Source organism: Aethalodelphis obliquidens, unplaced genomic scaffold (assembly GCF_003676395.1).
Source record: "Aethalodelphis obliquidens isolate GAN/ISIS:26980383/991018 unplaced genomic scaffold, ASM367639v1 scaffold9, whole genome shotgun sequence".
NCBI classification, from domain to species: Eukaryota; Metazoa; Chordata; class Mammalia; order Artiodactyla; family Delphinidae; genus Aethalodelphis; species Aethalodelphis obliquidens.
Window position 1 is genome coordinate 26,921,709 of NW_020837953.1, and position 26,617 is coordinate 26,948,325.

Sequence of the window (26,617 nt, forward strand, 5' to 3'; positions counted from 1 at the left end):
TTTTCTTTTGTTATTTGCAACTGAGTATAATCCTAACTGATACATTCCCATTGCTGTTAAAGTGGCTTGCTTGCCTCGCATTTGTAAGTCTGAATCCGGATCTTCCCCCGGTCAGAGCAGTGGGGAACCAGCAAAAGAAAGGCACTTTCAGGCAGAAAAATGCTGGGCTTCCTTCTACAAATTGTAAGTAACGAAGCTAGCGGGAGGTAAGAATGGGAGGTGGGCCTAGCAATAGTTTATTAGCTCACAGAGACCACTGAATGTTAGATTAAGGGATTTGGACTTTGTTCTATAATTCTCTTGCAGATAGGGGGACCCCGTCTGTCTTATCTAGTAATGCCTCCACTTAACAGATACTCAATGAATATACTCTTTATTAATTAAAGCTTAATAAACAACAACAAAAGAAGTGTTGGAAGGTGGACCAGCTTGGAGTCACCATCTGATTTACCCTTATCTGCTTTTTACAGATGGAGTAACTGAAGTATCATTTGCTGCAAGTGGCAATCGGCCCATCCTTGAGGAAAGGCAAACCGAAAACTCCACCTTATGGATGACGGGAGTCGGGGAGAAGGTATTGTAGCAGGAGGTCTAAAAAGCAGTTGGGTTACCGTCTCCTCAAGATGGAGGTCCTGGAATCACCTGACCCCCGAGGAGGCGGAGCTCCGCTCTAGCACGCCCAGCACGCCCCACCCCAGCTCGGCCCCGCCCAGCGCCCCCACCCGGGCGGGGCGGCGCGGGTTGTGAGGTGTCTTCGCGAGGCGCCTGCGCAGTGGGCAGCGGCGCGCGGGGCGGAGGCTTTATAACCACTTAGTCGCTGCCGTTCCGTTTCTATCTCTGGGAGGGCGGCTGAGGCGGCGGCGGTCGGGACGCCGACTGAGGAGCGCTGTGGCGGCGCTGGGCGCCCCTCGCTCCTCGGCCTCTGGGGGCCATGGGCTCCGAGAAAGACTCCGAGTCGCCGCGGTCTACATCCCTACACGCGGCTGCGCCCGACCCCAAGTGCCGCAGCGGCGGCCGGCGCCGGCGCCTCACCTTCCACAGCGTCTTCTCCGCCTCGGCCCGCGGTCGCCACGCCCGGGCCAAGCCGCAGGCCGAGCCGCCACCCCCGGCCGCGCCGCCGCCGCCCGCCCCGGCCCCTGCCGCGGCCCAGGCCCCGCCGCCTGAGGCGCTGCACGCCGAGCCGGCCGCCGAGGCCGAGGCGGAGGCCGCGGCGACGGCGGGGCCCGGGTTAGAGGATGAGGAGGCGGCGGAGGGCGGCGGCTCGGGCCCGGAGGAGGTGGAGTGTCCTCTGTGCCTGGTGCGGCTGCCGCCCGAGCGGGCCCCGCGCCTCCTCAGTTGTCCGCACCGCTCGTGCCGGGACTGCCTCCGCCACTACCTGCGCCTGGAGATCAGCGAGAGCCGGGTCCCCATCAGCTGCCCCGAGTGCAGCGAGCGACTGAACCCGCACGACATCCGCCTGCTGCTCGCCGACCCACCGCTCATGCACAAGTACGAGGAGTTCATGCTGCGCCGCTACCTGGCCTCGGACCCCGACTGTCGCTGGTGCCCGGCCCCGGACTGCGGGTGAGAGCGGGGGCGTGGCCCGGGGGCGGTGGCCGCGGCGGAGGGAACCTGGGGCCTGGGGCTGGTCACCGCGTGTCACCGGCCCCAGGGGCCGTCCTTTGCGCACCGTGTGTGTGTGTGTGTGTGTGTGTGTGTGTGTGTGTGTGTGTGTCCCAGCGTGGAGGGAGAGGTGAGGGATGACCAGGGGGAGGGAGGGCCAGGCGGCAACTGCGGAGAGCCGGTAACCGCTAACCATCCGCACGCCCAGAAGAGTAGGGTAAACGCACCCAACACCCCACCACTGCCCGAAGGCTTGAAGTGGGGGCTGAGCAGTCGGTGAGAAGGGAGCTGTCCATCAAGTCAGGAGGCAGGGAGAGGCCGTTTTTGGTCGGGTGAATGCCCCTCTGTCCAGAGGTAGGGGATATGTCTTAATGAGGATGGGGAGGGGATATCTGGCAAAGGATGGAATGAGAATATCATTCTGAGGGGGCAGCGCTTTGGAGGGGTGTGTCCATTTGGCTAGGGGCATACTTTGCAGCGTTTCAGGAGAAGGGGTGTTCTTTCTGCCCACCACGGCTGAAAGTTGGAATGCAGGTGACTGAAATGGCACTAACGGGAAAGGACAGCTCCCAGGCAGCGCTCTGGGGGCACCCTGGGCATTGTGGTGTGTCTTCTGTGCCAAGCTATTGGGGGGCCCCCTGTGGTTCTTACACTGCTGTCTTGGGCAGGGTGCAGAGTGGACAGACCCTTTCTTTGTCCAGAGAAGCAACGGGGCACTGAAAAGGATGCCCAGAGGTTGACATGGTAGGAGAAAATGTGTTTCCCAGCTCCTCTGATCTTGAGTTCTTGACGATGCACCATGTATGCCGACTTTTTAAGGTCAGTGAGAAAATAGGCAGTAGATGCAGAGACATAATACTACCAGATTTCACTATCTGGAGCATTCAGTGGACACCGCCCCCGACCCCCACCCCCCACCCCCGACCCTTACCTTTTAAAATCTGATTGTGTGTTACTGTCAGTACATCCCATGAACGATTGCATGCAGCAAAGAGGGGCGTCAGACTGTGCCATTACCTGCTCTGCGACCTTGGACAGATCATTTTATTCTTGTGTGTCATGTTTTGAGGACAAAAAGATGCTAGGGACTCCTAGTAAAAAGCTGAGTGTTCGTTTCTTTCAGAGGAGTTAAGAAAGGCTCTTAATTGTAGCCTATATATCAAGGCTTTTAAGATTTCCATGATTCTGCTATTTGTCTCCTTCAAAAGAAGCCGACTTAGAGTATCTAGGGGAGTAAGATGAGTTATTCTATTTTTCTGTTCTGACAAACTTGTTTAGAGATGGATGTGTTATTTAAGCTCACTGAGTTGGGGTTTCTAAATTACTTTGAAGTGTTGTGGTCAAAGGTTGGGGCATTTAACTATGGTAGGTCACTTTCACTTTCAGTTAATAAGTATCAGAAAGAACCTCGTAGGCTCTTGGAAAAGTTTGCTTATATCTGGACATCTGGTGATCTTCCTAGCCTTAAGGGGTTAATTTACATGGTATTGAAGTTTTACAGACACTATTGATCTATTTTCTGAACCAAAGGAATATTTACTTAAGAGAACACTGCTTGGTTAACTTTGGAATAATATATTAACTCCTTTTTCAGATGTGAATTTCCTTGAATTTTAACTGAGAAATGTGGCATCACTCATTATATTTCTGGAAAAGTTCTCTTTTTGTTTTTATTTCTCTGAAATCAATCTCTGTCTTTGCTCACGTCAATAAAAATGAACAGGAATTAATTTACAATCTTGATGACAACTCTAAACCATTACTGATTTGGAAGTTATTAAAAAATTAGGCCATTTCTTATTTTAGCCAAGTATTGGATTACTACCATCCAGAGGTTTTTTTTAATTAGTTAAAAAACTAACAATTTTAATATAATCTTTAAATGTGTTATCTGTGGGTTTAAAGAAGGTGAAGTCTGGGAAAAGCAAGCAAGCTAGCATCTGAGTATCTATGTGTCAGGCATACATAATTTAATTTGATCCCTGCAACATTGTAAGATAGATTTGATCTTGTTTTACAGATGAGGAAACTGAAGTTTAAATGAATTGAGTGACTTGTTTAGGGTCATATAACTAGTGGGTGGTGGAATCAGGCTTGGAACACTGGTCTTAACTCCAACCAAGGCCAGTATTCTTTTCTCTCAAAGCATAAAAAGCTTTAAAAAAGCATAGGCTTATCAACATTATTGGGGATGCTACTGGTTGGGTCATTTCATCAAGTGTGGCCTAAGGACAATGTTGAGAGAGCCAAAAATGCTAGAATCTGGTTTCTCTTCTGATTCTTACTGTTAACAGCCTATTACCTACTTTATTTTTCTTACCTGAAATAGGCCTAATCCTTTCCTTACTTGAGAGGCCTAATTGATATTTTCAGAGTGTTTTGAGAATTCAGTTGAAGGTGTTAGATAAACAGGGAGATAAACAGGGAGTAACTTTAAATTTCTGTCACTTCCCAAATAGGTGGGGATATGGCCAGTGGTTTTGCCACCTCTTTTTAATGTCATGAGAAAAATAACTTGTTTCGTTTTAATCAAACTGTTCTATTCTTCTGGGTCAGGTAGAAATCATGGATGAGAACTAGAAGAGAAGCCTAAGACCCCAATTGTGTCTTCTCATACCTGACCATCTTTACTGCCTGCAGATTAAGTTTCTGCCAGCCAAATTTATCAAGTTCCTTTTTGCTCTCTGTGTGTATATGTGTGTATTTGGCAGGGTGAGGGGAGCATATAAGTGATCTGATCGTTAGTTTTACTGTGATCACTCACGATAATAAGAATACTATATGTTAAACGATTCATTATTTGTTTATAAGATATTTGTGGAACAGAGAAAAGAATCTTGAATTTTTCTTTTTTCATACTTAAATACAATTTTATTTTATTCATAAATAAGGGAACTGATTTCTATGGGAAAACATTCACATTATTATTAGTATTATTAAGTACAATATTACCAAGTGCAATTTTTTTTTTTTTTTTGCTGTGCGAGACTGTGGGATCTTAGTTCCCAGACCAGGGATGGAACCCGGGCCCACGGCAGTGAAAGTGCCGAGTCTTAATCACTGGATTCCCAGGGAATTCCCACCAAGTGTAATCTTTAAAACATACTTTCAAATGAGATAAAATTAACTCAGAATACAGATAACTGACATTTTTATAGTCCTTTATAATCTTCAGACTGTAACTTCATTCAGAAATAATTTCATTTTAGTTTCATACAGGTAGATGGTGGTAAACTCATTTTATAAAAGAGAAGCCAGTTCAGAAAAGTTTAAGTGTGGGACCCAGTGTCTCACAGCTGATAAATGGTACAGTTGATATGCTACCCCTTAGAGTCTCTACTTAAGCACAAGGTCTTTTCAGAAACCTCCAAATCATGTAAACATGTAATGTTTTCCTCTCAAGTGCCCTGTTGCCTATCTTTAAACCCCTTCAGAATCTCTAGAAGACTGAGGGGTGAGCAAAAGAGACGACAGAATATTTCCTGGCATACAGGGGGCAGATCTTCTTTACAGAAGAACAGGAGATAAGGCTGTCTTGACCTAAATTCTTTGTGCAGGTCCACCACTCCAGCCTCTCATTGCTGCCTCTGTCTCCTGCAGAGACCCCCATCCCACCTGACCCCAGAAGGTAGTATCACTTATTGGCCATCCTAGATAACTGGACTGGATTATCCCATAAGCAGGAAGCTTCTGTTTGTCTCGTAACACTTTTATGAGGGAAGAGCAAGCTCCCTGAACAAGACAGATTTCTCAATCAGTGAGGGAGGATTTTCACTTTCTGAAGCCTTCCTGAACCTCTTCTCTCTCTCTTTCTTTTAAAAAATATAATTAATTAATTTATTTTTTAAAGGTGGAGATGGGGAGCTTTTTTTTTTTTTTTTTTTTTTTTTTTGCGGTACGCGGGCCTCTCACTGTTGTGGCCTCTCCCGTTGCGGAGCACAGGCTCCGGACGCTCAGGCTTAGCAGCCATGGCTCACAGGCCCAGCTGCTCCACAGCATGTGGGATCCTCCCGGACCAGGGCATGAACCCGTGTCCCCTGCATCGGCAGGCGGACTCTCAACCACTGCGCCACCAGGGAGGCCCTAAAGGTGGAGATGGGGAGCTTTTAAAAACAATGTTTATTTATTTATTTATTTTGGATGCTCCAGGTCTTAGTTGCAGCACGCGGGATCTTCGTTGCAGCATGCAGGTTTCTTCGTTGCGACATGCAGACTTCTTAGTTGCGGCATGCAGACTCTCTTAGTTGCACCATGCGAACTCTTAGTTACGGCATGCATGCGGGATCTAGTTCCCCAACCAGGGATCGAACCCGGGCCCCCTGCATTGGGAGCATGGAGTCTTACCCACTGGACCACCAGGGGAGTCCCCTGGACCTCTTCTTAATTTAGCTCTGTACCTTCATTTTCATAACTCTTTATTCCCCCTACAACGCCCCTCGCCATTTACATCATCCTACAGCCCAATATGTCTTTCTCATATTTGCCAGAGTACTCATTCTAAAGTGGAACATTTTATATCATTGCCCTGCTTAAAACTGCTCATACCTGACCTACAAGATGACTTCTTATGTCTTTAAGAACTTATTCTTTATATGATCTATCCTTATGATTTAAGACCCTTTATGGTCTCCAACCATCTTTTGATCTTGTTTTCTATTTTTCACCAACATCAATATTTCCCAAGGTATAGGCATTACTATTGAAAAGAAAAATGTTTTATGATTGAATAAGCTTGGGAAATGTTGGATTGAACAAAATAAAGCAACTCTATTTCTGAGCTCCTTAGACCCTTTAAAAAATACTAATATACACTGTAAATCTTGTTAATGCTAATATGCAAATCTTCAGTCTGGTATAATTTCCGTAAACTGAGATCACCAGGAAACATGTTTTGTTTTGTTTCGTTTCGATGACATCTTTAAAGCATACCTGAAACTTTCCCTATTTGCAGTTCTCTAAACTCCTTTAATAGTTATTCTGTCCTGCCTTCTGTTACTGTCCTTATTTAACACTAAATCTTGTGCTCTGAGTAAATTGAGAGCTCCTCTAGACTAGGATATCTATATTCCAACTTTTTCTACAACTCTGAACAAAATCTTTCGATTAGGTCCCAGAAGAATGGGATGAATAGTTAAATTTTTGATACGGGGGATAAAGAATACAAACACCACACTTTTGAGAGGAGAAACAGATAAGAGGAGGGTATGCAAGAAAGGACAGACAAGTAATCATTAAACAGACACTTTTCAAAATCATATGGTGTTGAAACTTAGGTGAGTATTGGGTATTACAAAAAGGACTTAGACATGGGCCTCTTGACAGGGAGTTTGGCCTGGTAGAGGAGACAGGTAAGTAGGAAGATAATTATAAATGCAATGTAATATATACTAAAGAAAATACAAATGTTCTTAGAAGATGGATGAAAGGTTTTGCATAATGGTGTCAATAAAGACTTCGTGGAGGAGGTGATATTTGATCAGGGCTTGAAGAATATGAGTAGAAATTTATACCAGACAAACAAAGATGAGGGTAGAGAAAAAGGTGTCTTAAACCAGAATGTTATGAGCAAATGCATGGAGGTATAAGAATTCAAGACTAAGTCTGGAGTCTCGTTTGGTTAGCCTCTGGATATACAATATGGGGAACATGATCTGGGAAGTGACTTGAGATCCATCTGAAAAGGTAGATTGGATTCAGATTTATAGGTCTATCTATGCCATGCAAAGAAGTGTAAGTTTGAAGGACTTTTTTCTTTTTTGTTGAAGGATTTTAAGCAAAAGAGTAACATCATGAAAGATAAACTTTTGGAACTGGAATTTGGATTGGAGTAGGGAATAAAGAGACTGCAGTCTCTTGCAGTTGTCTGGTCAAGAGATGACATGGGTTTGAACTAGCACAATAAAAAGGAAGATAGTAAGAGTATGGCTCACTGTGACAACTTGGCCCATGTTTTCCACCCTTATATATGCTCAGGGTCTGTTTGTAAATGGTTATATGGCCTGGAACGGTGAAGTACAGACATAATATAGGAACACATTCCTTTAACTCCCAGGGTTTGTTGGAGCATAATCAAATTCATACTATTGGGAATTTTTCCCCCAGGGCTGGAGTAAGGTAATGCTGTGGTCTGGCTTGTCACACATTATAATGTTTCTCAAGTTAGGAAATTAACAAAATTAATAAAAGTTGTATGAACTTAATGGGGGGAGGAAAGGATGCTTCTGTGTTCTTAGCATCATGCAATTTCCTACACCTTCCATTTAGCTTCTAATTAGCAGACCTGAATGCTCTGTTCAACTAAGAAAGCAGAATAGGAGGCTCCCGTGTAGGACATGGAAGAGAGGGAACAAGATAGTCAAGGCAGTTTTGGTCTCAAGGATGAAGGGTTTTTCTTGACTGCCTGGGGTAGAAGATTGCCCTATTCAGAATTTAGGAGTTTGCTCCGAAAAGGGGCTTAAACAGAATTTTAGGATTAAGTTATAGTACTTGACATAAAGAAAGCCAATAGATACATGGATAAGTTTAAAAGATTGCTTTAGGGAAAAGTAATGGCCCAGGAGAAGAGCTAAATGACCTGGGGAAAGTAAAAAACCCAAACAGGAGAGGGTCTCTATCATTCATTCAACACAGGTATTTTAAGCATGAATCAGTGTGCTAGACCCTGGAGATTAAAAGATGGTTGATACTTTTCCTTCTCTAGTCTGGTTGGGGAAGCATACATATAAACAGATAATTACAATATAATGTGTTAAGTATTGTAAAGTAATTATGCACAGACACAAAGTGGGCAACCAACTGCCTGGAGAGGTTAAGTGGATTTTATAGAGAGGATGACATTTGAGCTGGTTCTTAAATGGCTAAGTATTTGCCAGGACAAGAAGTAAGGAGAGGGCGTTTCGAGGCTGAAAGGAATAGAATATGCAAAGGCCAAGAAGTAGGACAAAACACGCTGTTTATCTATACCATAACTTTTGGGACAAGATCTCAAATGCAGTTTGTTTGTTTTTTTAAATATATTTATTTATTTATGGCTGTGTTGGGTCTTCGTTGCTGCACGCAGCTCTCTCCAGCTGCGGCGAGCAGGGGATACTCTGCTGCAGTGCGTGAACTTCGCATTGCGATGGCTTCTCTTGTTGCGGAGCACGGCTCTAGGCATGCGGGCTTCAGTAGTTGTGGCGCGCAGGCTCAGTAGTTGTGGCAAGCAGGCTCAGTTGCTCCATGGCATGTGGGATCTTCCCAGACCAGGGCTCAAACCCGTGTCCCCTGCACTGGCAGGCAGATTCTTAACCACTGCACCACCAGGGAAGTCCTCAACTGCAGTTTTAAAATATGTTTAGTTTTGGGTTTTTTTAATAGAAATTTATTTTTTATTATTTATTTATTTATTTTATTCATTTATTTTTGGCTGCATTGGGTCTTCGTTGCTGTGCACGGGCTTTCTCTAGTTGCGACGAGTGGGGGCTACTCTTTGTTGCGGTGCACGGGCTTCTCATTGCGGTGGCTTCTCTTGTTGTGGAGCACGGGCTCTAGGCGCGCGGGCTTCAGTAGTTGCGGCACTCGGGCTCAGTAGTTGTGGCACACGGGTTTAGTTGCTCTGCGGCATGTGGGATCTTCCCAGACCAGGGCTCAAACTCGTGTCCCCTGCATTGGCAGGCGGATTCTTAACCACTGCACCACCAGGGAAGTCCCAAAACATGTTTAGACTTAAAACATGTTTAGACTTAAAACATGTTTAGTTTTAAAACTCGAAGGCTGCAAGCACCTATACTACCATTTTAGGGATAGAATCTAAAGTTTGGAGATTTTAATTAGCTCAGTGTCATGCAGTATGAGTCAGGGGTAAGGAGCCCAGACCAGGCACCCAAAAACAGGAATGCCAAGTCTCGTGCCCTGAGTAATTCTGTGTCATGGTAATAGGTTGCTGGGGGTCTTGAGTATTTGGGGTTATTTTACTTCCTTGGAACCAAATTCCACACCCAAAATTGACATTGTCAATACTATCAAATGTTCTTTGAAAAAAAAGAAGTATCTGTTAATAAATATTTACTCCCACCATGTGAGGTAGGAATGGATCATGAAATGCTCAAGGCTTCCTGACTGGCAGTCTATCTAATATGTATTGTCAGAAGTTGACTTAATAATTTTCTGAGATCATCCAATACCTTTCTCATTTAACACAAAATAGCAAGCAAGTCACTTTCTTCAGGAGAAACGTTTTTTATCTTTAGTAGTTATTTTACAACTAGGTGGAATAAATTTGCTCAGAACTCCTACAGGGTATGAATCATTTGCATTCATACATTGACCTCTTCTCACTTTGCTCTTTCTGAGAAGAGTTTTAATACAGCCTGTATTATGTAACATAGATGATACCTTGTCATCGGTAATTTCAGTGTCATTCTCAAATCAGCTTGCAGAATCTATGATGAACCTGAGAACTTAAGTTGCTATCGTGAACATCTAATGCACAATCAAATAAGCAAACAAACCATAGAATAAATCTAAGAAAATGTTATTAGTCTTTTGTTTAAGCTGTTTGAGGTCTTTGACTATTGGAGTAGAACATGGAATAGGTGACAAAGCCCCGATGGCAACACCTAAGCCTGAACTCATTGACCTGTCTAAAATTTGTTTGAACTTTCACAACTGCTGTCCTCCATTCTTCATTTGTTTGTTTAAATTACTTTTTTTTTAAAAAAAGAGTTATTTTAAACAGGTGTCTACTTGTTAGTCTGTGCATTTAGTTGACATTTTTAGAATTAGTCAGAAAGGCTAACAGTTTGTAAATATATTTGTTTTTGTTTTTGTTTTTGTTTTTTTTTGCGGTACGCAGGCCTCTCACTGTTGTGGCCTCTCCCGTTGCGGAGCACAGACTCTGGACGCACAGGCCCAGTGGCCATGGCTCACGGGCCCAGCCGCTCCGTGGCATGTGGGATCTTCCCGGACCGGGGCACGAACCTGTGTCCCCTGCATCGGCAGGTGGACTCTCAACCACTGCGCCACCAGGGAAGCCCTGTAAATATATTGGATTGCTTGTAGGAAAGTAATTCTTGGTAAATAAACATGAATTATTATAAGAAGCAGTTGATACTGGTGCTGATAGATTCTGAATTGTCCATCTTTACTAAGAATATGTGTCAGAAGGGATTGGGGGGAGATATGGCCATATTCTATGTTAATTCATAAGATAGATGAGTGGTATTCTTCGATCTGGAACCTGTCAAGAAAAGAGATTTCAAGGTATACATTCAAATTGGGGAAAATAATTTTTTGGAAAGATAAAATGAGCTTTCAATATAAGTTGATCACGAACCCATCTATGTTCATTGTCTCTCAGTCTGCCATCAGACCAGCTTCACTATGAAACTTAAAAATGAAAAAGTATTGAAATCATAAAACTCCTAAAAGAAAACATACGCAGAACACTCTTTGACATAAATCATAGCAATATTTTTTTGATCTGTCTCCTAAAGCAGAGGAAATAAAAGCAAAACTAAATGGGACCTAATTAAACTTAAATGCTTTTGCACAGCAAAGCAAACCATTGACAAAGCAAAGAGACAAACTACTGAATGAGGGAAAATATTTGCTAATGATACGACTGATAAGGGGTTAATATCCAGAATATATAAGCAGGGAGAGGGTGTGGAGAAAAGGGAACCCTCTTGCACTGTTGGTGGGAATGTAAATTGATACAGCCACTATGGAGGACAGTATGGAGGTTCCTTAAAAAACTAAAAACAGGACTTCCCTGGTGGCACAGTGGTTAAGAGTCCGCCTGCCAACACAGGGGACACGGGTTCGAGTCCTGGTCCGGGAAGATCCCACATGCCGCGGAGCAACTAAGCCCATGTGCCACAACTACTGAGCCTGCACACTAGAGCCCGTGAGCCACAACTGCTGAGCCCGCATACTGCAACTACTGAAGCCCGCGTGCTTCTCTGCAACAAGAGAAGCCACCGCAGTAAGCCCGCGCACTGCAACAAAGAGTAGCACCCGCTCGCCGCAACTAGAGAAAGCCCATACGCAGCAATGATGACCCAATGCAGCCAAAAAGAAAAAAACTAAAAACTAAAAATAGAACTACCATATGACCTAGTAATCCCACTACTGGGCATATACCCTGAGAAAACCATAATTCAAAAAGAGACATGTACCACAACGGTTCATTGCAGCACTGTTTACAATAGCCAGGACATGGAAGCAACCTAAGTGTCCATCGACAGATGAATGGATAAAGAAGGTGTGGCACATATATACAATGGAATATTATGACTCGGCCATAAAAAGAAACGAAACTGAGTTATTTGTAGTGAGGTGACTGTACCTAGAGTCTGTCATACAGAGTGAAGTAAGTCAGAAAGAGAAAAACAAATACCGTATGCTAACACATATATATGGAATCTAAAAAAAAAAATGGTTATGAAGAACCTAGGGGCAGGACAGAAATAAAGATGCAGACGTAGAGAATGGACTTGAGAACACAGGGAGGGAGAAGGGTAAGCTGGGACGAAGTGAGAGAGTGGCATGGACTTATATATACTACCAAATGTAAAATAGATAGCTAGTGGGAAGCAGCCACATAGCACAGGGAGATCAGCTGGGTGCTCTGTGACCACCTAGAGGGGTGGGATAGGAAGGGTGGGAGGGAGATGCAAGAGGGAAGAGATATGGGATATATGTATATGTATAGCTGATTCACTTTGTTATAAAGCAGAAACTAGCACACCATTGTAAAGCAATTATACTCCAATAAAGATGTTTAAAAAAATTAAAATTTTTAAAAAAGGTAATTAAAAATAAAGAGAGAGAGACATGTACCACAACGGTTCATTGCAGCACTGTTTACGATAGCCAGGACATGGAAGCAACCTAAGTGTCCATCAACAGATGAATGGATAAAGAAGATGTGGCACATATATACAATGGAATATTACTCGGCCATAAAAAGAAACGAAACTGAGTTATTTGTAGTGAGGTGGATGTACCTAGAGTCTGTCATATAGAGTGAAGTAAGTCAGAAAGAGAAAAACAAATACTGTATGCTAACACATATATATGGAATCTCAAAAAAAATGGTTCTGATGAACCTAGGGGCAGGACAGGCGGAATAAAGATGCAGACGTACAGAATGGACTGGAGGACACAGGGAGGGGGAAGGGTAAGCTGGGATGAAGTGAAAGAGTAGCGATGACATATATACACTACCAAATGTAAAATAGATAGCTAGTGGGAAGCAGCTGCATAGCACAGGGAGATGAGCTCAGTGCTTTGTGACCACCTAGAGGGGTGGGATAGGGAGGGTGGGAGGGAGGCGCAAGAGGGAGGGGATATGGGGACATATATGTATAGCTGATTCACTTTGTTATACAGCAGAAACTAACACAACATTGTAAAGCAATTATACTACAATAAAGATGTTAAAAAAAATTAAAAATAAAAAACAAAAACAAAATATATAAGCAGCTCATACAAATCAACATCAAAAAAATTTTTTAAATGATCCAATTGAAAAATGGGCAGAAGACCTGAATAGACATTTCTCCAAAGAAGACGTACAGATGGCCAACAGGCACATGAAAAGATGCTCAACATCATTAATCATCAGAGAAATGCAAATTAAAACCACAGTGAGACATCACCTCACACCTATCAGAATGGCTATCATCAAAAAGTCCACAAGTAACAAATGTTGGCAAGGATGAGGAGAAAAGGGAGCCCTCGTACACCATTGGTGGCAATGTAAATTGGTACAGCCATTATGAAAAACAGTATAGAGGTTTCTCAAAAAATTAAAAATAGAACTACCCTATGACCCAGCAATTCCACTCTTGGGTATTTATCTGAAAAAAGAAAAAAAAGACCAACACAAATTCGAAAAGATACATGCACCCCAATGGCAGCATTATTTACAATTGCCAAGATATGGAAACAACCTTAAATGTCCATCAACAGATGAATGGATTAAAAAGATATGGTATATATACACAATGGAATACTACTCAGCCATAAAAAATATTTTTCCATTTGCAGCAACATGGATGAACCTGGAGGGTATTATGCTCAGTGAAATAAGTCAGACAGAGAAAAAAAAAATACTGGATGATATCACTTATATGTGGAATCTAAAAAATAAAACAAGCTAGTGAATATAATAAAAAAGAAACAGACACACAGAAATAGAGAACAAATTAGCAGTTACCAGTGGGGCAAGGGAAGGAGTAAGGGACAGGATAGGGGTAGGGGATTAAGAGGTACAAACTACTATGTATAAAATAAATAAGTTACAAGGATATATAGTACAACAGAGGGAATATAGCCAATATTTTATAACTATAAATGGAATATAACCATTAAAAATTGTGAATCACTGTGTTGTACACCTGAAACTTATATAATGTACATCAACTAAATTGCAATTTTAAAAAAGTATACTTGCTTTAGTTTCTGCTGTTGTACTTTATTTTACAAATGTTCTATCCTTTATAAACAAATTCTATTTTCTCTAAGTATATCAAATCATCAAAAGGAAATAGTTTTGTACCCTTATTTATGAAACTTACTGGGACAAACTGCTCCTAAAGCAGCTTAAACTATGACTGAATACATGCTAGAAATTCAGGCTGGACTTCCCTGGAAGTCCAATGGTTAAGACTCCACACTTCCACTGCAGGGGGCACAGGTTCGAACCCTGATCGGGGAACTAAGATCCTGCATGGCATGCAGTGTGGCCAAAAAAAAAAAAAAATTCAGGCTAAGTATGATATTTTCCCCTACTTTTTCAGGAGATAAATGATATGAGTTTTTAGAATCTCAAGAAACAATTTACTTTCTCACACAGAATGTTTTAAAGTTTGTTAGGTGTGCTCGTGCATGTGTTATTTGTTATATGTGTGTTCTTTCCTCTGCATCGTATGAAGTGGTGGGGGTACCACACAGTGGTACCACTGGGACTGATGCATGTCTTAACTTACTTATATCTCTTACTTATATCTCTTCCTATTTCCTTACTCAGGTATGCTGTTATTGCCTATGGCTGTGCCAGCTGCCCAAAGCTGACCTGTGAGAGGGAAGGCTGCCAGACTGAGTTCTGTTACCACTGCAAGCAAATATGGCATCCAAATCAGACATGCGATATGGCCCGTCAGCAGAGGGCGCAGACATTGCGAGTTCGGACCAAGCACACTTCAGGTCTCAGTTATGGGCAAGAATCTGGACCAGGTATGAGTTGGCATTGTCTCATTTGTCTCTTTACTGATATTTCATAATGTGAGCCCAAAGCTGGGAGAGATTACCTTCCTGTATAACTCAAGGATTAGAGAGCAGAGACTATTTGGTTTTTGTTTGTTTTTATAAGTTTATTTTTATTTATATTATTTATTTTTGGCTGCATTAGGTCTTCGTTGCTGCACTCGGGCTTTCTCTAGTTGCGGCGAGCGGGGGCTACTCTTCGTTGCGGTGCACGGCCTTCTCATTTCAGTGGCTTCTCTTGTTGTGGAGCACAGGCTCTAGGCACGTGGGCTTCAGTAGTTATGGCACACGGGCTCAGTAGTTGTGGCTTACGGGTTCTAGAGCGCAGGCTCAGTATTTGTGGTGCACAGGCTTAGTATTTGTGGTGCACAGGCTTAGTTGCTCCGCGGCATGTGGGATCTTCCCGTACCAGGGCTTGAACCTGTATCCCCTGCACTGGCAGGCGGATTCTTAACCACTGCGCCACCAGGGAAGTCCCAAGTGCAGAAACTATTTGGTAATATTTTCAACACTGTATTTGGTATGTAGCTTCTCTCTCTGACCATTTATAGGTTGTCCAACCCAGGTGAAATTGGAATAAAGCAAAACTGAATTCTGTACTTTCTACCTTCTTAGTAATGTGTCTCAGATTGGAGAGCAGTTGGGTCCTTTAGCTAGGGGCTTTTTCAGAACTTTCACTGTGAGCAGAAAGACGTTTAGTATTAAAACTACTGTTTTCCTACTAGCTTTAAATACATCACTGGTTTTGGAAGTAGGGTACAGATTTAAGGAAAGGAAATAATATTAGTATGGATTAATGATTAACCTTAAAAGGAGGAATATCACACATTCAGTTCCAACCTTGACATGTCAGAGTGAACCTCTTTTAAAATGTCAGTGGGTTTATTGCCTTTTATAAGTGTGCTTTATTTCACTGATGTCATTTGAGAGAAGCTAGTAGGAAAGATTTTACCATTCACTTTTTCCTGGCACAGTATAATCTCCTAAATTCTCTTTGTAATAGGATAGTTCCTAGCTTGCTGTGAAAATTACCAGGTGTATGCTATATAGCATACTCAATTGTTTGTAGGTTTTGAATTTTAAAGTATCATGGGAAGGGACTGTGAATTATGTTAACAGCAAATCACAGTGATACTTGTACCTGAGAAATGAGTTTAAAGCCAAATGCAGGCTGCAGACTGTTCTTCCTGTAGGACTGTGCTTTTAATTCTGCCAGCCTATTGGCTGCTGAAATTCCATTTTTCTTGGAACCATCTTTCTCTCTAGGGAAGTCTCCTTGCTCAGAGTGTGGCTCTAGTGCTGTGTAAGATGCCAGATTGGGGGATAGGCAGCTCAGTATGAGACAGGATCCATTTTATGAAATTTCCTGAGGTCTAGACATAGCCAGCCTTCCAGTGAAGTGGGTTGCACAATTTGGAATCCTCAGTCAAGAATTCTTGACTGCCTCTTCATTTCTTGTGCATACTCCTAGGAATAATAAAATCAAACGAGGTTTAACTAGGGATATTTTTCTACCCATTCTTTCTCCCCCACTTAGCAGATGACATCAAGCCATGCCCACGATGCAGTGCTTACATTATCAAGATGAATGATGGAAGCTGTAATCATATGACCTGTGCAGTGTGTGGCTGTGAATTCTGTTGGCTTTGTATGAAGGAGATCTCAGACTTGCATTACCTCAGGTGAGATGAGAAAGTGTCTGTTGTTTTTATAGTCTTGTTCTCTTACTGATGTAGGGAAAAGGATGTCAAAGAACCATCGTTGTCTGTCCTCTCATTACAGCATAAGGAAGCTTATGCTGTAAAAAAGTTCCTCTGAAACACCCTTCCAATCATGTTTTTCTCCAGCTCAGCAACTTCCAGTGACTGTTTTCCATTACCTTCCAGATATAGTTCAGTTTCCCTATCATGACTTTTAAGGTTTTCTGCAGTCTGGCCCCAATATACCTTTTTCCATTTTGCTTTCATAAATGCTATGTCCCAGATTATCTGTGTTTCTTCTGTGTTATCTTACCTCCGTACTTCTTCATGTTCTTTCCTTCACCTGGAATGCTTTATAATCACCTCACCCCCCAGCAACCCCCTTTTATCTCAGCTGTTCAGTTCTTATTCAGCCTTCAATGGCCACTTTAAATGTCATTCCATCTCTGATGCCTTCCCCCAGTTTTTTCTGCCTCATTCTTCTTTACTGACATTCTTTAAATGTTCTATAAACGTCATCATGACTTTTAATTACTTCATTTACGTGTCTAATTTTGTTAAACTATATTAAGAGTCTTCAGGCCAGTATTACCTTTTTACAGTTCCTTGGATATAGTAGTCATTAAAATATTGTCCTGAAGGAGTTAATATTTACAAACTTAACATTCATCGTGTGGATGAAACATTTTCATTTCCAATTTAGCAAACATTTGATTACTTACAGTATACCAATTATTGGGGACACAGGGGTGCGTAAGACATGATCCCTACTTTCAAAATTACTTACTCTTATCTAGTAGAGAAGACAGTACAAAGGGCGTGGACAAAAGTGGTTGGACTCAGAAGGGCTGAGTGTAAAAGTAGCCAAACTCAGAGTATGAAACTGTCATAAAGGGTATGATGAAGTCTTTTTATATCCTATCCCAGGAAGATGGTTTGCAGTATCTACATATGCCAAGAAAACTATGCAAATCAGAGAGAGTTCATTAGCTGCAGGACACAGTATGTATGGATGAGATGTCAAGTGCATAGACTATGCAGGATCCCACGTAGTATCACTCAAAGAAGTAGGTTCGTTTTGGTGGGTTAGAGAGGACAGAGTGCAGCAGAAAAGAATGGAAAAGAGGTTTCGTTTCAAGTCTGGAGGCCTGCCTTTACGAAAAAAGAAAAAAAAAGTAAAGAGCCAGAACTCTAATAGTCTGGCCTTGTCCTTTGCTCCCCCTCATGTAATAAATTCATTTCTTGTAATCTCTTGTAACTATTAATCACTCCTATAGAAAAGAATGCTCTTGCTCTTATCAAGCTCTCTGATGACAATAGCTGCATTTGTAATATTGACATTAACTTCAGCATGTTTCCTCTGTAGCCCCTCTGGCTGTACATTCTGGGGCAAGAAACCATGGAGCCGTAAGAAGAAAATTCTTTGGCAGCTGGGCACATTGATTGGTGCTCCGGTGGGGATATCCCTCATTGCTGGCATTGCCATTCCTGCCATGGTCATTGGCATTCCTGTTTATGTTGGCAGGAAGGTAAGATATGTTGAGTTCTGTGCATGTTCCATCTTCAGGTTTGTTGGTAAAGGTTTGAAGGAAATGGGGAGGAGCTTATGTTTCAGAGCTGCCTGAAAACCAGCTGGTTCTTAAATAAAACTAATTTTTTAAATGGATTTTTCATAAATTCCCAAGAGATCTGAAAGTTCTTATTAACATCCTGGGCCTGGTTTGTCTCAGTGACTTAAAGATAAAATGCTTACTTCACTCCCCTGAGTTACTTTGTCTCTTCTTATATTAACTTTTTCTGTATTAGTTTATATCGTCCTGGTCTGAGTTAGATTAAAATGTGAGAAAGATGTCTCTTTGACATGGGGGAATATGTTTTAATATAGATAACTTAAAAGAGAATATTCACTTATCCTTTTTCTCCCTAGCAAAAAGATTGATGTCCTAACCTGCTGACCTGAATTTTCTTTCTTATTCTTAGATTCATAGCAGGTATGAGGGAAGGAAAACCTCCAAACATAAGAGGAATTTGGCTATCACAGGAGGAGTGACTCTGTCGGTCATTGCATCCCCAGTTATTGCTGCAGTTAGTGTTGGTAAGAAGCTAGCCAGGACCATGACTCCTCCCCTTACACGACCCACTCCCATTAGCTTTCTGGCCTCGCAGTTTAGCCAGCCGGCCAGATGTTTCACCCTGGATGCTCCTACATTTTATGTCAGACCCACCTTGGGAGTTTATTAGGCACTGTTATTATTATCAGCCACACTAAAGTATCAGAGTTTGGGATCTTTCATTCGTAAGTTAGTGCCTAGAACTCCATCTGGCACATTAAAAAGATTGAATTAAAAAATATTACTTTAAGGCCTAGTTTTTCACCTTTTCTCTTCCTTCTTCATTTGCCACAGAACCCACAAAACAAAATTACTTTTGATTTGCTTAATGCCTCACAGTATTTTGGAAGGCATGAGGGTCTGTTTTAGAATAATAATAATATAATATTTTCTGAGACTCTCCATGTGCCAGGAGCAGGTCTGAGTGTTTTGCCTGTATTAATTTATTTAATCCTCACAGCAGCCCAGTTGTAACAGAAAGGTGCAGTAATTTGCCCAAGGTCACTTAGCTGGGACATGAATTAAGGCAGTCTGACTTCAGAGTCTGGGCCTTTAACAACTAAGCCATTCTGCCTTCCACAGCAGCAAGATTTTGGAATTAACACTCTGGGGGGATCCTAAACTCTAGGAGTCACTTATTTAATGTTTGATTATTGATTGGTTCTTGGATTAGCACTTCAGCAGTGAATGGAAGGGGGAAAATGAAAGCAACATATATTTACTGTGCTGAGCACTGTATATACATTGATCATTGGCAACCCTAGGAAGATATGTCCAAGGTTATAACAGCTGGTAAATTGGAGACAGGATTCTAATCCAGGCCTTTCTGATTCCAAGTCCAGTCATCATTCTGTTGGACCAGTCTACCTCTTTAGCATAGCTATCTTCTGTCTTTCCTTGGCCCTTTATAAAGTGGTTTGTCTGTGTTCAGCCCTGGGAAGGAGAATTCAGGGCAGCTGCAACCTGATGGCCTGCTGACATGTTTCCTTATCTTCCCCAGGTATTGGTGTCCCTATTATGCTGGCTTATGTTTATGGGGTTGTGCCCATTTCTCTCTGTCGTGGAGGTGGCTGTGGAGTTAGTACGGCCAATGGAAAGGGAGTGAAAATTGAGTTTGATGAAGATGATGGCCCAATCACAGGTAAAAGGAGAATTTTAATTTCCCTTTGAATTTTTGGAACACAAGATAAAAGTCAGTAAAATTCAGCACATTTTACAGAGAGATTGACATTGGATTACATTGGCTAATGAGCTTTATAGGAGGTAAAGTATTTTTAGCTTTTCATTTCTTTTTTCCAGAGTTATTAGGTTAATTCCCCTGGTACTTGCCTCTGTGTGGCAAAGTACAAACTAGTAGGACTCCAAGGTACAAACTAGTAGGACTCCAAGTAACTCTAAGTATGCTGGTAATAGTAAATTACATAATTATAATTATAATAAAGTCTTATATCTGCATGGTACTTTATAATTTTCAGAAGACTTACACAGTTGTTATTTTCACTTGGCTTTTATAACAGCTCTGAAGAGAGAGGGCCAGGGCTGTTATTATCCCCAGTTAAAGGGAACTTATTTAAGCCTTTGTCTCAACATCTGTTAAATGTGTTTAAGAGCTTCTGCAGAGCTGGAACTATAGCAAGTCTTCTGACTTATACTTTGATGTTGTTTTCACTTTACCATATTAACTAACCTGGGACACAGAGATCCCCAAAGGTCTTTCAAACTTCCTACTAGAGTCAGCACACGACCTAAGTGTATCTTGAAATTTTCATGTTTAATTAGATGACATCTATAGTGTAATGGAAAGAATAGGAGACTTAGAATCAGATTGTAGTTTTGTGTGACTAGCCACAGACAAGGCATTTAGTTCTAAGCTTTTGTTTCCTCACCTAAAATTGGGGCTATTAGTTCCTAGTTACTGGGAAGATTACATGTGAGCATATGTTAAAACACCGGATATGTGGTGGCTGCCTGTAGTAGCTATTCATTAAGTGAATAAATGAGTATTTTTCTACATGAATATTCTCTGCTCTGAAGAGTCATTGCAGGAAAATGCCAGACTCTGTTTTGATGCTGTGCTATCATTAATTGAGATGTTTGGTTCCATCCCCAGTGGCAGATGCCTGGCGAGCCCTCAAGAATCCCAGCATTGGGGAAAGTAGCATTGAAGGTCTAACTAGCGTATTGAGCACCAGTGGAAGCCCTACAGATGGACTCAGTGTTATGCAAGGTCCATACAGCGAAACAGCCAGCTTTGCAGCCCTCTCAGGGGGCACACTGAGTGGTGGCATTCTTTCCAGTGGCAAGGGAAAGTACAGCAGGTAAGCAATTTCTGACAGAACCAGTTGGAATTATAAGAAGTAACATATCATATTGAGCCATTTCTCTGTGCCAGGCATGTCTCGTATAGCATATCATTTTGATTTAATCATCAATGGTGTTTTTTTGTTTTGTTTTGTTTTAACTTTTACAATTAGAAAATAGGCTAGAAAGGTTAAGCAACTTAAAAGTTCTGTGTTTTTTCCCACTGCACCATAGTGGCTCCATATAAAGAATAATTTTTTTTTTTTAAACACAATAATCCTGTGTTCCTGGCCAAATCTCTCTCTCTGTTTTTTTTTTTAAATATTTATTTATTTATTTTGGCTGCGCCGGGTCTTAGCTGCAGCACACGGGATCTTTAGTTGCAGCATGTGAACTCTTAGTTGCGGCATGCGTGTGGGATCTAGTTCCCTGACCAGGGATCGAACCTGGGCCCCCTGCATTGGGAGCACAGAGTCTTAGCCACTGGACCACTAGGGAAGTCCCAATAAAGGATAATCTTGACTTCAGATCCTCCCTCTACTACGTTAGGCTGCCTCCATCAGGAAGGGGAAGCATGCATTTTTGTAGAATTCCCAAGACTGTGTCCTCCATTAGGCTTATCACTGGCTTTTAGTTGAACAGCATTTATACTATATCTTGTGGCTTATTGGTGCTGTTATTCTTAAAACCTTCCTAATTCTGATTCCCATTTGATAGATAAGGTAAATCAATTCTATAAACTTGTGTTGAGAATATGTAAAGCTTTATGACTAAAAAGGTTATGACTTGGTTGGTCGTTTTACCAGTTAGAAAAAACAGAACATATTCAGAGGAGCATAGCAGATGTTACATGAGAAGCAGTTATTTGAACGCACTGGAGAAGAGAGCCCTGGGGAGGGGTAAAGGTGGTACAAAACAAGGTAGGGAGGTAGGGGAGATGCTTGCCTTCAGATATCTGAAGGGCCTTGAACTGGAAAAAAGGATTAAGAGTTCTGCCTCATGCCAAGGGATAGATTAAGACGATTTGGCAGAAGCTAGAGGGAAACTAATTTTGTTTCATTATAGAGACTATAGGAAAAATCTGTATAAAGTCCAAAGAAGGGATGGACTACGTCTATCCCTGGAAGTGTTTATAAAGTGAGACCAGAGGGCCATTTGGCTCCTAGAAGGAGTCAAGCAACAGATGGCAGATGGACTGGATCCCACACCTGAGTGCTTGTCAGTTACCTGGGAGCCTTTTCAAAATAGATGTCAGCACCCTATCCCAGAATTAATAAATTAAAATCTCCCAGATTCTCTCCTAATCTCCTAGGGATCTGTGTTTTGAAAAGGTTCCCCAGGTGATTTTAGCATAGCCATTGCACAGACTAGCATCTGCGAAACACCTAAGGTGATAGATGGCCTTTGTGAAAGGCCTCTTCCAATTCTAACTGTGATTCTATGGCAGAGCTGAAACTAGGACCCAGGTCTCTGACTCAATGTACTTTCCATTGCACTGCCTCATTTTCCTGAGCCATGGCACATTTTTGAAGGGCATCTAAGGCTGGAGCAGCAGAGCAAAGACTCAGGCAGCAGGATGGAGGTTGATTGAATGTGCAGCTGCAGGCTGCTGCTGACCTGTCTGCGTTTCATGACTCTGGTTGTCTCTTGTTAGGGGATCCTGCCCACACATGCTGGAGAATTCACTGTTGTGCTTTCTTAAAACCAACACCCCTGTAAATAAGCAGACATAATTGAAGACTGACTTGCTGAAACTGCAACTTAGGCAGTCCAGCTGTTCCAGTACTGTGAAAGCCTTTTATAGGAAGTGAATGAGTCAGATGGGTTTGACTGTGAAACCATTATGAGGAAATACTTAAGTGTGCAACCAAATGATATTGGAGTCAAGAAAGGAAAAGCTATGGGTCCTCTGAGACACCATTGGGAAACTTTGCTGCTCTTGTCAGAGGTTGACTCTTATTATGTCCTTTAAGCTCGTAGGCTGGGGGTAATTTGATTGCTAAATGTTTAAGTTCCTAGTATGTGCAAGACATGGAGGGTAAAGTGTGAATGAGGTGTGGTCTCTCCTTTTTTGGAGCTCACAGATGACTGAGAAAGAGATGCATAAATTGATTTAATAAATAGGTAGGTGCTGTGGGAGCACTTAGCAGGAAGTGACTGGTTTGATAGAAGAATGAAGGGAGATGATACTTCCTTTGTTGTTAAGGACTGAGTATGAGTTTGTCACATAGAGAAAGGAAACTTCCAGAGAGAGGGACTAGCATATGCAAAGTCATAGGGGTATAAAATGTGTATAGGTGCGTAAGGAAAGAAAAAAATTCAGGGTGATTATGATTTAGGACCTATGGTGAGAGATGGAACTGGAGAGAGAGCTTGGAGGCAAATCAGTAGACCTTAAATGCCTGTTGGCAAGAGGGAGCCAAGAGAGGGCTGTTAGAGTGATCAGGTTTTTGTCCACATTGGCACTGATCTGGAAGTTGTTTGACTTGGACTTAGGGCTACTGGAAAGAGAACCCAATTGCAGTTACCCACTCGGGAGCTGTTGAGGGCCTGAAGTTAAACAGTAGCAGTGGGGATGGAAAGGAGGGGACGATTTCAGTAGATAAATTTAAGAGAGAAGATGTGTGGGCATCTGTTTGAGCTATTTGACATTTGGAGAAGATCAGATCAACTCAATTTGCAAGAGAATAATGGAAGAGGTATGTGCCAGGAAGCAGACTGTCTCGGAATACCCAGGTCTCACATTAACTTAAACGTCCCCTCTTTACACAGGTTAGAAGTCCAAGCCGATGTCCAAAAGGAAATTTTCCCCAAAGACACAGCCAGTCTTGGTGCAATTAGTGACAACGCAAGCACTCGTGCTATGGCCGGTTCCATAATCAGTTCCTACAACCCACAGGACAGGTATGTGAACAGTCAGAAGCCTAGGAGAGGTTGCATTTTTTTGGTTGGGTTTTGGCCTTAGAAGCTCAATGCCTCATGTTAGGGCTCTGTGTACCATCTAGTGTGATACATAGTGTGTATACCCTGTAAATTCATTGAGCAAGTTCTTGGTATGGGAGTATTTGGCATCTCTTGATTGATTTTTCTTGTTAGCACTTGATTTTTAGAGGTTCTTTCTTCCTTTTCTATTTCCTTTTCTTTTCTTGGCTATTGCAACAGTGTAATTATTCACATGGAACTGAAGAGCTAGATTGGTGTCCATTGATGTATGTATGTAGCTCTATGGTTTCTGCTCTCATGTTGCTCTTTGCTTGATGTGGCTTCTGTAGCCTATTTCTCTTTATATTTGAGAAGCTAGTGTATCTGGTATGGTGTGACTGCAGCACTCCCTACTGGAGAGATTCTGGTTTCTTCTAATTGTGGCAGAGAAGTAAAAAGCTGTGACTCTTCTTTCACTTTCATATTTTGAGTTAGATAGTGTGAGGCTCCGAACCTTAGTTGAATTTTGGAAGCTCATTTTTAGTTGTTTAAAGAAATTGGCAGAATAACTAATAAGGACCTACTGTATAGCACAGGGAACTCTTCTCAATACTCTGTAATGACCTATATGGGAAAAGAATCTAAAAAAGAGTGGATATATGTATACATATGTATAACTGATTTCATTTTGCTGTACAGCAGAAACTAACACAACATTGTAAATCAACTATAATCCAATGAAAGTTAAAATATAAAGAAATACAGAAATTGGCAGAGATGTTTGTGTGCGTATTTTAAATCAACAAAAAGATCTAATTGTTCTTCTCCATCTTATTTGAGTGTTAGGTTAAATTTTATTTTCTCTAAAAGTGAGCTCTATTCTACTATTTACCTATATTTTCGGACTTTCTAATCCTGAACCCACAAACTGCTTTTACCAACAGGTATAGCATGACCCATGCATGATTCAGCAAAGTGGATTTTGTCTCCACAGAGAATGCAACAATATGGAAATCCAAGTGGACATTGAAGCCAAACCAAGCCACTATCAGCTGGTGAGTGGAAGCAGCACGGAGGACTCACTCCATGTTCACTCACAGATGGTGGAGAATGAAGAAGAAGGTGGTGGTGGCGGTGGCAGCAATGAAGAGGATCCCCCCTGCAAACACCAAAGCTGTGAACAGAAAGACTGCCAGGCCAGCAGACCTTGGGACATCAGCCTGGCCCAGCCCGAGAGCATCCGCAGTGACCTGGAGAGCTCTGATACGCAGTCCGACGATGTGCCAGACATCACCTCGGATGAGTGTGGCTCCCCTCACTCCCAAGCCGCAGCCTGCCCCTCAACACCCAGAGCCCCAGGTGCACCGAGCCCAAGTGCCCATATGAACCTCTCTGCCCCAGCTGAGGGGACGACTGTCTTGAAGCCGGAAGATGCAGAAGCCAGAGTATGAAGTGGAATAAATGCTCCTGTTCTGAGAAGCACACTTGTAACTGCATCTTTTGGAATCTTTTGGGGGGGGGGCAGGGATTTACATATTGTATTTCAAAGATTTTCTGGTCACAGGTTTTCCCCAGGGAAATTCTGAGAAATTTGCAATTTCTTAACAGAGGAAACATGGAAACTTTGCCCTTGGTTCCACCCCCCATCCCCTTTGCCCCCCCCCCCTTTTTTAGTTTTAATTTATTGGTTAAACTGATGGTGGCAATCTGTGAGGTGTGTCAAAGAGTGTACAGATGTATGTGTGTATATTGTATGTATGCTAACATATTACTGCAGGACACATTTTAATAAAGATTTCTGTCGTAATTCAACTCCTCTCATTTTCCTTGGCTTGGATAGTTCTCCAGAGCCGAGTGTTTGAAACAGACCACTACATCTTTAACAGTCTCTAGATCTAAGCTTTCCTAATCCCAGGGAAGAAGGATGGTATTCTAACCAGACTGCAGTGGAGTCATCTGTAAACCAATGACTCCTAGTATGACAGGAAGCAAAGCCAAGCTTGACTTGGACTGTGTAGTCAGACTGAAGAATTAGCTGAGTCAGCCAGATAGAGAAGCTGGAGATTAAAATGAGCCTTGTTTGCCCTCTAGAGGCAGCTGTGCAGTTTTCCTATTAAAGCTTTATTTACCCCTTTCTGCATTATAGTCACTATTAGAAACGTGCTTCAGAGGAGGGAAGGGGTATCAGTTCCAGTGGCTCTTCAGAAATCCCAGTGAATGTTGCATGGTTATAAGTTGGGGAACAGAGTATTCTTACTGGATAAAGAAATGTACCTATTCTGCATAATCACCAAGCAATATCCTAGGTGTTTGTTATGCTCCCGTGTATACATTCCCTGTTCCAAAAAACTCTCTAGTTTTGCCAATCTAGTTTAAGTAAGAGGGACTAAGGAATCTGACTAGGATTTGTAATGAAAGGAGAGAGGAGGCATGTCATCAAAATCACAACATATTTAATTTTATCTGATCTTATAATTTTGTCAGAATTGAGCTAAGTTAGTGCTACTTGGGGTTTTGGCTCTGTCTAGAATAATGGCCTTAGAAATCAAAGCTCATACATAGTATAGCAGAAAAATTAAAAGATTTATGAAACCTGATCTGAGATTCCAAATCTGGCAGTAATTTACTCTGTGACTGTGTGAGTCAGTTACTCTCTCATGCCGCTAATATCCCCAACTCTCAGACAGTATTTAAGGAGCTTCCAGTGCCAAACTTCTGTGTCACTTTAAC

The 26,617-nt window shown here is 42.1% G+C and overlaps 1 protein-coding gene across 5 annotated transcripts; it reads left to right on the forward strand.

The window, feature by feature from the left end:
• The first annotated feature begins 807 nt into the window (after positions 1-807).
• Positions 808-25,699, forward strand: RNF19B (ring finger protein 19B). Of its 5 annotated transcripts, none has more exons than XM_027109229.1 (9): positions 808-1,563; positions 14,618-14,823; positions 16,391-16,535; positions 17,920-18,082; positions 18,534-18,648; positions 19,665-19,805; positions 20,775-20,982; positions 23,738-23,869; positions 24,882-25,699. In XM_027109229.1, exons 1-9 carry the CDS (start codon positions 932-934, stop codon positions 25,336-25,338), a joined length of 2,199 nt encoding a protein of 732 aa, XP_026965030.1. In that variant the 5' UTR covers positions 808-931; the 3' UTR covers positions 25,339-25,699. The 5 variants fall into 5 exon arrangements, with proteins under 5 accessions (XP_026965030.1, XP_026965032.1, XP_026965033.1 ...); XM_027109232.1 differs by having other exon boundaries at positions 827-1,563; positions 24,832-25,699; XM_027109233.1 differs by having other exon boundaries at positions 829-1,563; positions 16,394-16,535; positions 24,832-25,699.
• The last annotated feature ends 918 nt before the right edge of the window (positions 25,700-26,617 follow it).

Coding starts and splice junctions, on each gene's coding strand:
- RNF19B (XM_027109229.1), top strand. CDS start 932: ATGGGCTCCGAGAAAGACTCCGAGTCGCCGCGGTCTACATCCCTACAC. Junction 1,564..14,617: donor TGCCCGGCCCCGGACTGCGG/GTGAGAGCGGGG, acceptor TTCCTTACTCAG/GTATGCTGTTATTGCCTATG. Junction 18,649..19,664: donor TATTGCTGCAGTTAGTGTTG/GTAAGAAGCTAG, acceptor TATCTTCCCCAG/GTATTGGTGTCCCTATTATG.